The following is a 16,095-nucleotide window of genomic DNA, read 5'->3' as shown; positions in this document are numbered from 1 at the left end:
CTTTTTCTAACCCAGTGCTTAGCACTTCTGGCTGTGTCCAGCAGCTCTACCAACAGGTACAGCTAGGTTTAGGGGATGCTGATCCCTTTAAAGTTGACATCATGCTTTCATTGCTCAGTGCATAGAGGAGATTACTTATATCCATTTAGATTTGGAGCAACTTCTTGGCAACTAAATGATTACCTTCAACAAATGTTAAAAATCTTCCCATCAAACAAACAAATGAAAAACCCAGAACTGAATTCATGTGGCATTGCCAACAACTCCTCTATATCAGTTTTGGTGCCTAAACAATGAGTTAGAGACATGCATAAAATGTAGAGATGTATAAAGTGACACATTCAGATTTTGTTTTTATATAATGCAGTAATACAGCCTGAAACATGTAAATTGTGTGCAACAATTTGTGGGACTGTAGCAAACCAGTGAAACTCTTGATGCCCAAAGGAGCCTGAGCTGCTGGTCACAATGTTGGTGTGTGAAATGTCCTTAGTTGTGGGGTGTGTCACTGCGCATCCCCTCTCCATGCTTCCTCAGGGCTCTTCCTGAGGTGCTGGAAGGGAGGCTGAGGTAAGGTAAAGTTGAAAGCCAGCTCTGCATTTGGGGTTTCATGAAAAAGGGAAACAGGAGTTTTCCTGCTGAGTGGGCATGTTGCACTGCCCTGCCTGCGTGCATGGAATTTAGATGAGAAAGAGAGAGGGTCTATTTACTAGCCTGTGCATTTTTGACCACAATAAATCTGGGTGTGTGAGCAATTAACATAATGTTTCCACCCATCCATGTGTCTCTTGCTGGCAAGTGCTCCTGAAAAACTGAGTCTAAAGCTGAATTTGTGGTGACTGAAGTAGGGAGGGGGAAGGGGGGGGCTTTGTCTGAAGCCCAGATAATATTTTGTGATTAAAAAACCCCATCCTTAAACATACACAACAAAATCTAATACTAAGATACAACAAAATCTAATACTAAGATACACAGGATCATATTCTTAGCAGACTTAAACCTTTCTCTCCTCTTCGTCATCGATTTATTACAAATGGGGGTCTGACACAAAGACACCAGGGAAGCTTTATTTTCTCTGTAGAATGGAACCATTCTACAGAGAAAATAAAGCTCCATCCAATGGTTCTAACTTTTTTCTTTAATATGATGGACAAATATGGTGTTTAAGGCAAACACTGGTGAAGGTAGAAGATAAGCAGAGACACCTAGGGTGATGTTATTTTATTTTTATTGTTTTACCCTTGAATTTTGGCATGAGAAGGGATTGTATTTCTCAGTTCTAGGAAGAAAAACGCTCCATTACATACGTGTCTTGCAAGCTGGGTGTTGAAAAATTGTTGATCTTGTTTAAAAATAAGAGAACAGAAAGGGTTCCACCTTGTTTAATACTTTTTAACATCAAGACAAGATTTGCAGATACCCTTCAGATGACTGATTATTCTCCTTGCTCATCTGGTTTATTTATTACTACCTGGATGTGGTGAGAGAACCTCTGTCTTGCAGGCATGCAATGGGTTGACTTTTGCTGGAAAAAGTCAGGGATTAATGTCTTGGGGAGATGGCAGCCTGGAGTGTTTGTATTTCATGAAAAAGCAACTCAACTGCAAGCATGCCATCTCAGCCAGGGCTCTTTAAATATAGTGTCAGAAAAGAGATTATTAGTGTGTAATATATGTAAATTGCATATTTTTATGTTTTCTATGCCTATTATGCAGCTTCTTGCCTGTCATGAATACATTTATGGCAATATTGTATTTCCTTTTCAAATCGGGTTTTAGTTGCTCAGTGAATTTTCTTTTAACAAATGTTTTTTAACTCAGAATTATGAGGGGATAGCATATCTGGATGTTAATGTATGTACACAGGACTTAAACATGCTTTTGGATTGGCATGGCACTTTATGATTAGTGGCCATCACTGGCTTTTTCTGTGAAGCAGAGCAGTGACTGCAGAAACATTTGTCTCCCACCTGCAGGTGTATGGTCTTGGTGAAGGGCAGATTGTTTTAAAGACAGGATATCAGTATTTTGAACTGCTTCATTTAAGATAAGGAAAAAGGCTTTTCCAGTGTACATCAGCATCCCCTGACCTCCTCATGTGCTTTTTATTAGTGTCAGAGCAGCAGAGTTTGCCCTACACCAGGTCAGGCAGTTTGCTGGTTTGGAGAGTGCTGCTCTGGCTGCTGTGGATCCAGGTGGAGCAGCAATACTCTGCTGGGATTGCTGCTTTGTGATTTTGTGTGCTTCCTGTATTTAACTTGTAGGATACTTAACCTGTAGGATAATCCAGCCTTAAACAGCATTTCAGTTTTAAGATTTTACTAGGAAAAGAACAAACATGTGTAACCTGTCTCCTGCTAGGCATAGTTGTTTTTCCTCCTTGCCCTCTAGAAAACTTCTCAGATCTACTGTTTCCTCTTCCTTGCCTTCTCCCCCCATAATTGAATCAAACCCGTAGCTTTAAAGGCTGCAGTTTGAAAATGGGAAGTGGATTGAATATTGAATTGGCTGTGTAGGAGATCATAACAGTCTTTAACAAAGTTTGCAGTTTCATGCCATTACCTGGAGCTCAGGAATAATCTTGATAAGAAAATCCCAAACTTTTCCTTGAACAGTAGTAAAGAGGCAAGCTCTTTCAAGGTTTTTTTCTTCTACTGTCAAAACATTTCACTGCCTGAGTTTAAGAGTTACCCTGTAACTCCTTTTGGTGAGGTGGATCTCAGGCACTGGGCTTCTCTTAAGTCTTTGAGAGCACTTGGTTTTCATTAACCTGATGTATGGAACCGATGGCAGCTGTCGAATCAGTTAGATATGTTCATATTGTCTTGTTAACTCTGTTTTTAGGGGAGGCACAGGAACCAGGGCTAAAAATTTTCATTCCCTCATTAAGAGGGACAAGAGCAGGGGAAAAAAAGCAACTATTAATTCATTATACTTTCCCCATACCTTCTGTTGGATTACCTTGAGCTGGTTGCCCACAAAAACATTTCATTTGGGTTCAAGTCCCACAGCAATGAGAAGCTCATTGAAGATCTTTGGCACGATGCACTTGGCTTTGAGAGCTCTTTGCTTAATGACTCAAGAACATGAGACAAGGCATGGATTCCTTCGTAAGAAAGTTAATTCACATGATATAATCTTCATGAACACAAGTTTTTGTTCTTTTTTCTTTTTTTAAAGTTTGGACAATGGGGTTAATTATTTTTTGTTTCTCTGAGTAAAATAGATGAGATTTAATAGTATTGTAGTTGTTACTGAGTAAAAATAACTACAAGTATTATTTATTTTGCAAATATACTCATATTTTCTATAATATATAGAATAATTTATATAAGTATACATTTTTAAATAACATATTTACTAAATACATTAATATAGCAGAAAAAATAAACAGGTGATTGTTTAAGCTGTATCTTTTTGAATGCCCACCTTAACTTTTTTCTTTTGGTTAGTTTTGCTTTCAGCCATAACAAATCCATATATCCCAGTTGTTGAGGGAAGGTGTGTGATAGCTGAGCTAGTGACAGCTGGGTTGGCGTTCATAATAGCCAGAATCCTTCTTTTGTGTTTGGGGATGAATAGAAGGTGGGAGGAGGAGAGTTCACAGGAAAGGAGCAACCTAATACCAAATTTAGGCTTGTTTTGAATTCTTTTGAGTAATATTGCCATAGTTGAGCATTTAAAGTCATGAGACTCCAGTCTCTGGGGCTGCCTGAAAAAGCTGGGAGATGTTTAATTGCATAGATATGCTTATATATTCATAAATTATATGTTCATCTTTGAGCTTTGTTTTGCCTTTTCAGTGATCTTTGGTTTTTTCAGGGGCTCAAGAATTAGCTGATCTTAGAATTATTTTAGTGATGTTACCAAGTTCTGGAACTCTGTGATATAGCACTTAAAAAAGACATGAGTTTTGTGATAGACTGTAATAATGTGTTGAAAATTGGCAATTATCTGTAGGTAAAAATGTATTTGATGAAAGAATCAAGTTATCCTCTTAATGATCCTATATGAGGATCAGTGTACCTTCTCTAATTCAGTGTAGGTATCAGCGATACCTGGTGGTGTGAAATCAGTATCATGTCTCATTGATGAGAGGGTCAGATCATCAATGTCCAAAGTCAGTACCTTTGCTCTAATTTTCATTAACCAAGTATGTGGTTGCCAGCTCTTGCCGTCTGGCAAAAAATTGCTTTCTGTCAGGTTTCCTGTGTTCAATAGAAATATTCATATATATAAAAGGGATCAGCAGTGTGGTTCTAGGATCCTATAGCTATAAATCCATATAGCTAATTAACTTTAATTAATCCTCTAAAATCTCTCATTATAGTGAGTGATAGCAATCCTTTTTGTGTTCTTTCTTGTGCAATATTTTGTTTTTTGAGAGATTTCTCTACAGTGAAGAGAGCTAACAGCAGGTAATGCCATTCATCTCGGAAGGAGTTTAAAATTTTCAGTGTTAGTGATGAATGAGGGTATCTGACCCACATCTGTTTTACATTAGAATGGAACATTGCCCTGACATCGTTAGGAGCATTTGTCAAGATTCCCTGGACAGAGCTTCTGTAAATTACATGCTGCAAATGTGTCAGGGTCAGATAAGAGGATATCATTAACTGTGCTAAAGTTTACTCATGGTTCTGTCAGTTCAACTTAATATGTTAACTGCCAACCATTTTCCTTGAGCTGTTTCATTAAATCTTTCATTCACAGGAGGGGAAAAATAGTATCACTGTACCCAAAAAAATATTGCACATGTTCTTTTCTCATAAATCATATTAATTGCAGGCATGGTCACAAAGCATATTAAACGCAAGCATGCGTAAATGAATTAAAACATATGAGAATTTTATTGTGCCTATGGAGGGTCCTACATTCTCAAATACTAACCATGTTAACAGCCAGAATGTTTCATTTCAATAAAATAAGCTTTTTTTTTTTAGTTTAATGGCCCTTATTTTGATGATAATAGAAGTATTTTCCAGCAGCTGATAATGGACCAGACATTGTGTTCATGCCTTTAAGGCTTTCATCCCTCCAGTTCTCTTTCTTGATGGTACCCTCAGCTGGTGATTCTGTGCTGACTCCAGCAAGGGATTTGTCCTACTGAATATTTTAAGTTGCTTCAGATGTGTTCTAAAAACTTCTCTGCAGACTTTGGTTGTAGCAGTCCACTGTGTTCTGTTTGCTTATTCCTAATTTCACCTTTGTTTTCAAATGGAGTGATTTCATCAATTATATATTGTATTTTATTGTATAAGCACAAAGACTGTGCCTTAACCTTCCTGTGTGTGTTTTGTAAAAGGTGAGAACAAAACATATGTAGCTAAAAAACTTAAATTTGATTTTGTTTTTTGCATTTATGGGAGTTCTACTCTAAAACTACTAGAATAGTTATTGTATCACTTTAATGGGGTGTTAGCTCAGCCCTTGGATTCTGGGTCAGTGAGGCTCATAATTACTAATTTAGCTTTCCCAAAGTGATTTAAAAGGAAGCACATATTTTCCAGTAATTTGGATGGTATAGAGATTGAATAACTTTATTTTCTACCTTAACTATTATAAAGCAATCCTACCTTAGAACTATTCTGCTTCATACCCACAGAAGATGTGAGCTGCAAAGTCCAGATCCTTGTGTGTCTCCTGTGCAGCTAAGCTGAGGGTGCTGAGCATCTTGCAGACATGGCCCGTTAATGGATTTCTAATTGATTAGGTGAAAGTTAGCCATGCCCTTCCTGTAACTCCTTGTATGGGTGAGAAGGTCATGGCACATACCGTAGCAAAGACTCCTGCCCTGAGGCTACTTCCCTTGGAGCTTTCAAAACAGACATGACCAAAAATCGAATTATTTAGATACTAATCAACTGCAGGATGATTCTGAAGGCCTCTGAGGAAGATACTTCTGGGAACTTGGTTACTGTTCAGACTTCAGTTTTCTCCAGCTCAGAGACAGACAGCTCAGTCAGTTCAGCTCCAGAATATTTACTAGGTGCATGTCCACTTAATAAAATTATGCCTAATTATTTTCTAATTAAAAAAAAAGTTGAAGTAAATCTCACTAAATGCTAATTTTCATTTTGTCAAAGGAAAGAAATTTCAATCCAAATAGAGTTGCTAATGGTGTTTGAGTGGCATTTGAGATTCTGTATGGACCCGGGTTTAAATTCCAAGACAAATCTCCAATTTTAAAATAGCTTCCAATCCGAAAGTTTTTGAGCTCACTCTTTTTGCTGGCAAAGTCCAAATAATTTTGTTTTGGGTTTTATTCTATTGAAAACATTAAATTAAAACAAACCTCTAGTTGAAATCTGCAGTTGGTAAAATAATTATTTACCCAAATTAGCAATTGGTTCTAAAAGTGCTGGCAGCCAAGGCAGTGATGTGAGAGCCCTGAGGCAGAGAGGAGCTCCCCGGGACATGGGGAGCTCAGCCCAGCCCCTTCTTTCTGCTCTTGAACTTGGAACAAAACGTGGGGAAGTCCTGCAAATATCGGTGTCACACTGGCCCTGCACGGCAATGGAAAGGGTTGTGCACTTGAGATTTCTGATAAACCCCTGTGCAATTTAAACTGTAGTCAAAACCATTATACTCCTGCCAACATAAATATTTCCCAAAGTAGTAATTTTCAATGTAAATGTTTAAATGTTTAAGTTATCCCTTTTTTTTTTTTTTTTTTTTTTTTTTTTTTTTTTTTTTACTTCTTTCTCTTTTAACTCTTCTAGTGTTAATTTCAAAGGACAAGGATTAATATAACCTGAATTTACATAGGTTCTAATGCTGTCTCCTGCTGATGCATGTCAGGTCATTAAGCATGCTATATTTTGGACCATATCAAATTCCAAAGTTATAAGAAAAATACTTGGAATTTCTGAAACAGAAATTGCTAAAATAATAGAAATTTTGAAGTTTTCATAACGAATTTTTAGAACAAAAACTTGAGAGCTGAGTATTTTCAACTTTTTGGGAGTTTTGGCACAAAATGATGTACAGATAACATTATTTTTCAATCTGTGGTGATTTCAGAGTTTTTTATTATTAACAACAATTATTATCTTTTATTATTATTTATTGTTATTTATTAACCAAAATTATTATATTTTAACAACTTTTGGGCATTGAATGTATTTGTTGAATTAAATGGAAAATATCTTACATGCTAAATCCAAATTAATCTTGTTTTTATAAACAAAAGTTTATAAAAAAACTTTTAAAAGTTGTAAGATTTCAATATCTGAGCGCAGTCATTGCATATATTTTGGAATTTGTTTTTGCATGCATACTTCAGTTTGTGAAACATTCAGCTAATACCACTGGTTAAACTCATGTTTTTCAGCCCAGTGAATCAAAAGTGAACATTCCAGTGCTATATGCAGTAACTGAACTTCTTTCTCAGCATTTTTTTTCCAGTGAGATATCCTGGGTGCATTTGATGCAAACAGATTTTGTGTTTTCAATGCAGGGATCTGAGTTTCTCTTTCTGAGCTACTCTGATTCTACCTCTTGTTCTTTTCCTAATCAGATGTGTAAAAACTGGACACGTCTTCTTTCCCACCTAAATCACTATATCTGGATCTTGTTTCATCTGTTTATTAAGAAAAAACCCCAAACCAACAAAAAAAGCAAACAACTCAAAGCTGGAAATATAAACTCCCTGCAATAACAATGCTTTTTAGTTTGTGATGGAAAATAAGTAAAATTTCAGGAGGAGCATCAGAACCTCAGGAAACAGATCTGGTTTTAATGAGGTTTAATTTGTCTATAAAATATAGACTCCATTTTTAAAAAAAAAACTCTCTTTAGTTTATGGCAAGAATTGCTGCAAAGCAAAATGATTATCAAATAGCACATGTCAGATAATTGTAATGCCTTTTTGGAGCAAGAAGAGCCTGTAAATTATCACAATATGCAGTTTTGGCAAAAGTTGTATGTCACCCATCTATTAGAAGCTGCAGAATGCTTGTCAGGCTCTGAACTGCAATTTATTTCGGCAAAAAGTAAGCAAATCTCAGTCATACACTTATTTTCAAAATGTTCTACAGTGGTGTACCAGGAGAGGAAGTGTTCACCAACTTGTAGTGGGAGAGATTTTTGAACAACAAGAACTTTTCTCTGTAGTTCTGTGCTTGAAAATGCAGATGCTTTTGGAATTATTTCTTGCTCATCTACTGGAAATGATGGCCTGGGGGGGCTGGGCTTTTATAGGCACAAGCATGTATTTTCCAGTAAACTCTTTTCAGCTACTGATTTCGTAACTGTCCCTGTAGAAGCAGTTTAATAAAGGAGTCACAGCTGACTTGAAGTTGCTCTGGAGTGCCTGAGCCTTTCTGTTGTGTCCTCTAACTCAGATGTTGGAATCAATAACCGGTGTTATAACCAGCACTTTACTCTGGCACATTCACTTCTTTACAGCAAACAGGGCATGCAGCAGTGGGGGTACAGCTGCTCTGCCCCTTTGCCTACCCCAGAACATCAGGATTCTGTGGTGTTCTTTGTTAATTCCACCAGTAGTGCTACTGGGATACTCCAAACTGATTTCACTGTAATGGTTGCTGATCTTGGAGAAGAAAATTGTGTGAGCTTTTTCACAGCTTTTTATGTTTGTAGATCATGCAGGACATTATGGTTAAACTTTGTTCTCTTTTTGTTCTCTTATAAACATCTGCAGAACTCCCAGCTGGGGCTTGGATCAGGCACTCTAAAACCATAAAAGTTAAAAAAAAATGATTCCTTATTTGCCCCAGTATTGCTTCTTATTGCTTGCTAGCCATCAGATTTTCTTTTGGGGGATGATGCAACCAAATTCTACTTCCTCTTGGGATTAGCTACTCAAAGCACAGTTCAAGTATCAAGTCTACCTGGTTTAGGAAATCAAATTATAGATTTGAGAACTTCTGTGGTTCTGTAAGCAATGGAGTTCTTAATCTATTTTAACTCTTTCTATTTTTCTGCTTTCTAGGTAATGGGACTCCTGACTAACCACGGTGGTGTGCCTCACCAGCCCCAAACTGATTATGCCCTGTCCCCTCTAACTGGGGGCCTGGAGCCCACCACCACTGTGTCAGCCAGCTGCAGCCAGAGGTTAGAGCACATGAAGAGCTTAGACAGCCTGCCCACCTCCCAGTCCTACTGCCCACCAACCTACAGCACCACGGGCTACAGCATGGACCCCGTCACGGGCTACCAGTACGGCCAGTACGGCCAAAGTGAGTATGGCACATGGGCACTGGGAAGGGCACCCAGCTGTCCACAGCCTGAGCTGGCTGTCTGTCTGTCTGTCTGTGAGGAAGGGAGTTCTGAGCAGAGATCCTCAGGGCTCACTGCTACTTCTCCTCAAAGCCATGCACTGGTGAGATAGCTGATTGTTCGAGCAGGATTTCTGCTGCATAATTATTTTCTTAAGTGATGTCAACAACATCTTGATGTTATTAATTGTTGAGACATGAAACCTGATTGCCATTAGGTAAAACATAAGAGTTGTCCAAAATGAAATAACCGCTGGCATTCCACTATTAGAAACACATGTTCTTAATGAGGTCAGCTCAAGAATCATTACAGTATATAATCCCAGATACATAGAGTTTTGTCAAACTTGTCCTAGGAATAAAAATATTAGTCCCTTTCCTTTGATACATCAGTATTAAATATGACATTGTCAACCTGTAGTTGGCATGGCCCCATGCTGTGAGGTTGTCACAGCATGACTTAAAAAGCTTCTTTTGCTTTTTTGCAGGTGCCTTTCATTATCTGAAGCCAGATATTGCATAAATGAACTGTCCACTTCAAGTTAAAGCTGGTCTTGTTTTCCGGTCTCACTCCAAGGCTTGGATATGAGGGATCTTCTCAACACAGTGCAGCCTAAACTGGGGCAGTCCCACTGAGAGAAACAAGCTTGTTATATTCTCTCCAGTCATAGCTTTTAGTAGACTTTTGAAGGCTGGACAAAGCTATACAGAAGACAAAGGCCAAAAGCAATAATGAATAAATGTGACATGCTTCATTATGAGTGGGTATACAAAACAGAGCAGTATTTAACATCACAGCCTGGCAAACATTCCATTTTTTTGTTGTTGTTGAAATTAATGTGCATTGATTGGGACAAATGGAACATTTTGAAACTAAACTTAGAGCAGTTGAGCTCTGTGTACTCTGACTCATCTGACATCCAGTGCTGACTTTAGTCTAACTTTAAAACAGCTTAGTTTCTGAAGCAAGGTTGGAAGAGCCTCTCACTGTACACACCGGAAATTGTCATCAAGAGGAAATGTCACCGTCCCTAGGAAGCTGGATAAGTGTGAAAGACTTCCTGAGCAACTCATTGGTTACCCTGCTGTGCTTTGTAATCACCTTGTCAATAAATGTCACTCACAGGTTTGGCTTTACCAGGAGAGGAGATCTTGTGTAACATGAAACTCAGATTTTACCTTTTTGTATGTGTTTTCCCAGTGTGTTTTACCTTTTTAAACAAATATGGGAGACAAAAAACACCACCAACAACGCGACTGATTTTTCATAACTGCCTAGCAATGTGCAATACTGTGTACCTCACACAAACTTTGGGATCATCCAAAGTCATAGATATAGAATCAGAACTATATTTTTGCAGGTACTTTTATTTTTGCAGTGCATAATTCCTGATGATAAAATACAGAAATGTTGCAGTCTGCTGGATTACTGAAATCCAGCTTGCTAATCATGATTTAAAGGTCATCTTCAGGAAACAATAGGAAGAAATTACGTTTACATGTTTTTTAGTGCTGTACAGGACACAGACAGAGATGGACCTGTATTTGAGACATCTGTTTAAATTATACAGCAATATCCAATATAGACAGTATAATTATAGGAACCAAGGTTTACAAGAAGTTTGCATCGTGACATTTTAGAATGTCAATAAATTTGTGTTTTGTGATGTTGAGAGGAAGAGGACGATGGAAGGTGGGATTATTTATTTCTCTCTATTCTTGGAACAAAGAGGGAGGCAGAACACAAATACATTCCTTTTAGAGTTAAGGACTATGAAGTAGTGAGTTAGACTAGGTTCAGTACAGAGGTTAGTTCACACAACGGTCTTAAGGGTAATGGAAACATGAAATATTATCTTTGTGTTGCAGCCTCTACAACAAAATGTGTTGTAAAAAAAAGAAAAACCCAAACAAACAAAAAAAATAAAAAAAAAAGAAAACAAAAAACAAATGTCTTTCATGTAAAAAGTTCAGTAAATATTTACTATTTATAATGAATAAACATTATGAAGACTTTCAAAGCACTGATGATTTTGTCCTAAAATGTAGTATTGTGATAAATACATTGATACATTTTAATCTGAATATCATGAAGAAATAAACCATGTTATCTTCGATGCAGCCTGTGTTCATTATATGAGTGTATTCTGCACACATCCTGGGCTGGGGGGGCTTGGGCAGCCTCTGTGCCCAGGTGCTGCTTGTGTGCCACGTGGAACTCTGTGTGTGAGATAATAAACTTTGCATTTTCTGAGTGCCGTGGGTACCAGCAGTACCTCTTCCCAACAAGGGAAAAGCCCTTACCATGCATTCAAAATGAAATATCATAGGTTTAAACCCAGCACAAGCAGGGCAACTGGGATGGCTTCAGAAACTGCAGGGAATTTGTAATCAGTTATGGGTGGTATCTGTCCTAAATTATATTTTTTTTCCTTAGAAGCTTCAAGAATTTTTTAATAGGCCTACACACAAACTGCTTGTAACATGGAGAAGACCCTTCAAAATGGGTGGAGTAAATTTTAGTGCCAAATCAGTGTGCAAGGGAATTTTACTTACCCTAGGCTTGGTGAGCATTTAATTTCCTCACTATTTTGTAGGGGATGTAACCACCTTTAATTTCTTTCTGCCTTTTTTTCGGTGTGCATTTTATTTTTATTTTGTTCTTTTGAGTCTAGCCCACTTCCATTGGAAAAGGAAGGAATACACTTCTTGAACAGAGGACATTAAAAATGGAGAAAGGAGATTTCTTTTTTTCCTTTCCAGTTTCTGTTTCTCTGATACACTTTTTAACTTCTGAGAAAATTGAAATTTAAAACTCTCTTATTAACACGTATTCCCTCCTCCAAACTTCTTTTTCTTCTGATTTTTTTCAATGTTGCTTCCCAGGACTTGGCCCTTGGCAGGGGCCTCACGTCCTTGCTGCACAGGCCATGTAAACTATCTCCCACTTGTAATCCCTTTTCTGTAAACCACTGGATAGAATCCTGCTTGCTTGCACAGTTTGGAACCGGGTGCTCCTTCCCAAGAGGAGTGTACCCTTGTCACAGGGTGATTGAAAAATGTCACCTTCCTTTTCTGTTCCAGCAGCTGCAGGGCTGGGCGAGCTGTGATTTCTCCCCATTCCCTCAATCCCACTGAGGTGCTCCACTGACCTCACATTAGGGAATTTTGGGCATTTTAGCTGCTCCATCCTCTTCTCAAGGGTGCCCCAAGCACTTTCCTGTGTGAGAGCCTAATGCAGAGCAGGAGAGATTGGAAACGAGAGATAGGGAGGAAAGGCCCTGTCCCTGCCCATGGTGGGGGGTTGGAACTGGATAATCTTTAAGGTCCTTTCCAACCTCAACCATTCTATGATTCTTTGAAAATCACCCATTCTTACAGTCAAGCCGTGCAATGGAGAACTGGGAGGAGCTCTTGTCATGGGAAGGGAGGAGCCTGGGCAGAGAGACTGAGCAGTATCTTGGTTTATTATGTGCTGCAGAAATCTTTGACAGAGCTATAAGGATAACTTGGGATGCTGTTGATCCATTCTTGTTATCACTGTCAAGACTGAAGAAGTTCTTGGGAACCACATGAGCTTCTGGGATATGAATCCTGAATGCTCAGAAAGTCAAAGGGGAATGAGCCTGATATGGATATTGCATTTGACAGAAAAGCCATGCAAAAGTTGGGAGGAATGTGCTCACAGCAATAGAGTCCAAGAACCACTCACTTATGAGTGCAGAAAGGGCAGGTCTCAGGGTCCCTCCTCTTATTTTTCTGCGTGTGAGTGTGCATATTTTACAAGATGGAAATAAATCACCACAGCTGCTTAACTAACTGTCATCTCATTACAATTGGAAGCTTTGAGAGACAGGTTTTCATAAAAAAATTTTTTCTTTGTGTCACAACCATGATTTTAAATTTATTATTAAGTCTTCCTTTATCTAAAAATGACTTCTACTCCCATCATAATACCCAGTATATGCACTTTGCCATACTTTAGTATCTCTTGCTATTCCTTTATGCAGGCATTAATGAATGAGTTAGGAAAAGACTAATTTTTAATGACACCTATTATCCTTTTCCCTAGATATTTCAGTATTTCTTGATTAAATAAAAGCTAGCAAGAAACATTTTTCTCCAATGATCTCACAGGGTTTTCTGCTCAGTATTGCTCAAAAGTCTCCATCCAAATAACAAATGCTGTTGAAGTGTATCTTTCTGGGCTACTTTGAAAGGCACAAAATGCCTATCCCAATCTACAAATCTTCACTGAAAATAGCTGATTGTCCAACAGGTTCTGTGTCCTCAGAAATCTGTTTCTGCACCTATGTGGTATTAGAGTTAGGTTTTTAATTCCTAGGTTAAGGTCTGTGCAAATTCAAACACAAAATATCTGGCTACAGTTCTGTATCTCCAAAAGTAATGAAAAAATATAAAGCTGCTTAACTTTGCAATTCCAAACCCCAACCCAAATTATCACATGCTACTAATATTTTTTGGTAGCAAGGATGTCTACATTTCTCAGAAGTATGGCAGACAGCAGCATGTAAACTATTTGTTATGTCTCAATTCTGTGCTTTATTCTCGCACATTTAAGAAATGCATTATCTCTGGTTACTGCTGATGTGTAAAGCATACATTTTTGCTGTTTTAGTAACCATGAACATTCTCAGCATTTGCTATCCATAAAGTTTTCTGGCCTTAAAGTTTATAAAGTGGATTACTAGAAGATACCTTTTTATGAAATAAGAAATTAATTTAAGGCAATATCAATGCGACCATCAGAAACCTGGAACAGCTTGAATTTATAAACTTTTTTGTATTGCTCACTTCAATGTTCTGCTTAATTGGAAGGAAACCTGAATCCTGATTAGAATCCCATTTTAAATTTATTTTCACTTTTCCAATAACATCTAGATATTCCCTGGAGCAACTGGAGAGTCCTAGGGTTATTCAAAGAAGCATGTGAGTTGATTTGAAGCTGTTCAAGATATTTGTCTATTGTAAAATAATAAAACTTGCAGTCTGCTTCTGTGGTCATTGCAGGTAAGAGGCCATTTGGCATGTCAGATTTTCAGTCCCAGCACTTCTGGGCAGCTCATCACAGGCTGGGAAATTCTCATCAGTCTTGGGGAGCAAAATGCCACAGCTAGAGGATTAGTCAGGTTGAAAAACTTACAGGTATTTATCATACAAACAGGCTTCAAAATCAGGATGTGTACACAGTGCTAGTGTTTGGCTCTGTTTTGCCATCGTGATTCCCACAAAAATACTTTGCAGTTTTCACACAGAGTTTAAATCTTTGCTTAGTGCATTTACATGGCCTCAGAACCAGTGGCTGATTAACCCAGGGTGGCTGTGGACAGCTTGGGCACTGCAACATTTTGACATGCACTGTTTATTATTCAGCTACTCAGGCAATGTCATGAAAAATCATAATAAAACTAGGAAGACACATCACATTTGACCTTTGCTGAATAATTCAATAAAGCCAGCTTGATACACAAATATGAAAGAGCAGTTGCTGGTAAGAGCGGAACTATTGCTTCCTTGTCTGAGAATTGGAAACAGTTCAGAAGCTTTATTAACCATTCAGTGTCTTCATCCTCAGCAAAGTTTGTCCCTTAGGCCATAACCAAATGTTAAGCTACTTGTTTCTCCCCACACTCCCCTCCTTTCAGTGCTCACATGGGTATCTTTGCTTATGCTGTACACAATTATGGTCTCAGTTCTTCTCATGGCTCTGAACAATTATCCAATTTTTTTCCTCACAGACTCAGTTTTATTTGCACAAACATTTTTCTCCCCATATATATGCATTTATTCATAATGATCTCAAATGTACATACCTTTAAAATTTTAGCTTTAAAAGGGTGATGCTTACAGGTACTCTGCACACTCAAACCGTGATGCTTTATAATTCAGAAATTCTGAGATGGAAGAAATGTTTTTGGAGCCACTCTCATGTGAGTGTCCCCACGGTCAGTACCAGAATAATTAGTATGGGTACAAATCTCCTGAGTGCTTTGAAATGCTGTTTGGCTGTATTTATCCTGGGGAAGGGTCTGTCGGGGCTGGGGATGGTGTGTCTTGCAGGGACCACCTGGTTCTGCACTACATGAGCCATAGGGCATCACTGGGGTCTTGCCCCGCTGTGGAGTTCATGACACAGTGTTTGACTGAACCCTTTTTCCACCGTCCCCCTCTGAAGTCTCCAGGTGGTGGAAGACACACGTTGCCCTCAATATCATGGTTTCTCCTCATTGCATCCTTTCCCTTGTGGCTCTCCAACAAACTTGAGTCCTGCCACTCTGCAGGTGTCCAACAGCCACGTCTTTTATCCCAGTGCCTGCATCAGTTCAACAGAAGTTCTCTTTCCCTTGCTCTTCCCAAAGACTCTGACCGGCAGCACCAGCACCAGCACCAACTACAGCGCTCCCAAAAAGTCACATCACTGTTTGACCTGGCACTGAAACCTGAGGGAAATATTTGCACAGTCATGGCTGCCTGACTTGAAAAGGGGATAGTGAATGTGTGTGAAAAGTCAAGGTGGAGCTCAGCTTTTCCTTTAGGCCCAGAAGGGTTTCTGAGTGCAGTGCAGTGCAGCCATGCCAGGTGTGGGCTGGGGATGGTGGGGGGTCAAGGGGAGCAGCCAGAACCTGTCCCTCACTGTGGAAACCCAGGGCACTGGGATATTTCTGTCTGCTCTGGGGTGCCCTGACCCTCAGGGGAGCACTGACTTTGACCCTCATTTGTGGAGAAAGTTTCCTAGACTTCAGGATAGACTGGAATCCACAAAAGTGTGAAACAGATAATAGAGAGTAGTGTAGGTGTATCACTTGGTGAGAATTTAGGTTTTGGGATTTTTA

The 16,095-nt window shown here is 38.7% G+C and overlaps 1 protein-coding gene across 6 annotated transcripts in view; it reads left to right on the top strand.

The window, feature by feature from the left end:
* The window catches only part of PAX3 (paired box 3), a 73,358-nt gene extending 63,347 nt beyond the window's left edge, over positions 1-10,011 (top strand). For all 6 annotated transcript variants that reach the window (XM_066556595.1, XM_066556592.1, XM_066556594.1 and 3 more), the window contains 2 exons: positions 8,956-9,202; positions 9,730-10,011. In XM_066556595.1, the coding sequence (XP_066412692.1) occupies positions 8,956-9,202; positions 9,730-9,764 (282 nt within the window). In that variant the 3' untranslated portion in view covers positions 9,765-10,011. The remainder of the gene's footprint in view (positions 1-8,955; positions 9,203-9,729) is intronic.
* Positions 10,012-16,095: the final 6,084 nt, after the last annotated feature.

Source organism: Molothrus aeneus, chromosome 10 (assembly GCF_037042795.1).
Source record: "Molothrus aeneus isolate 106 chromosome 10, BPBGC_Maene_1.0, whole genome shotgun sequence".
NCBI lineage: Eukaryota > Metazoa > Chordata > Aves > Passeriformes > Icteridae > Molothrus > Molothrus aeneus.
This window is presented reverse-complemented; position numbering and strand designations above follow the sequence as displayed.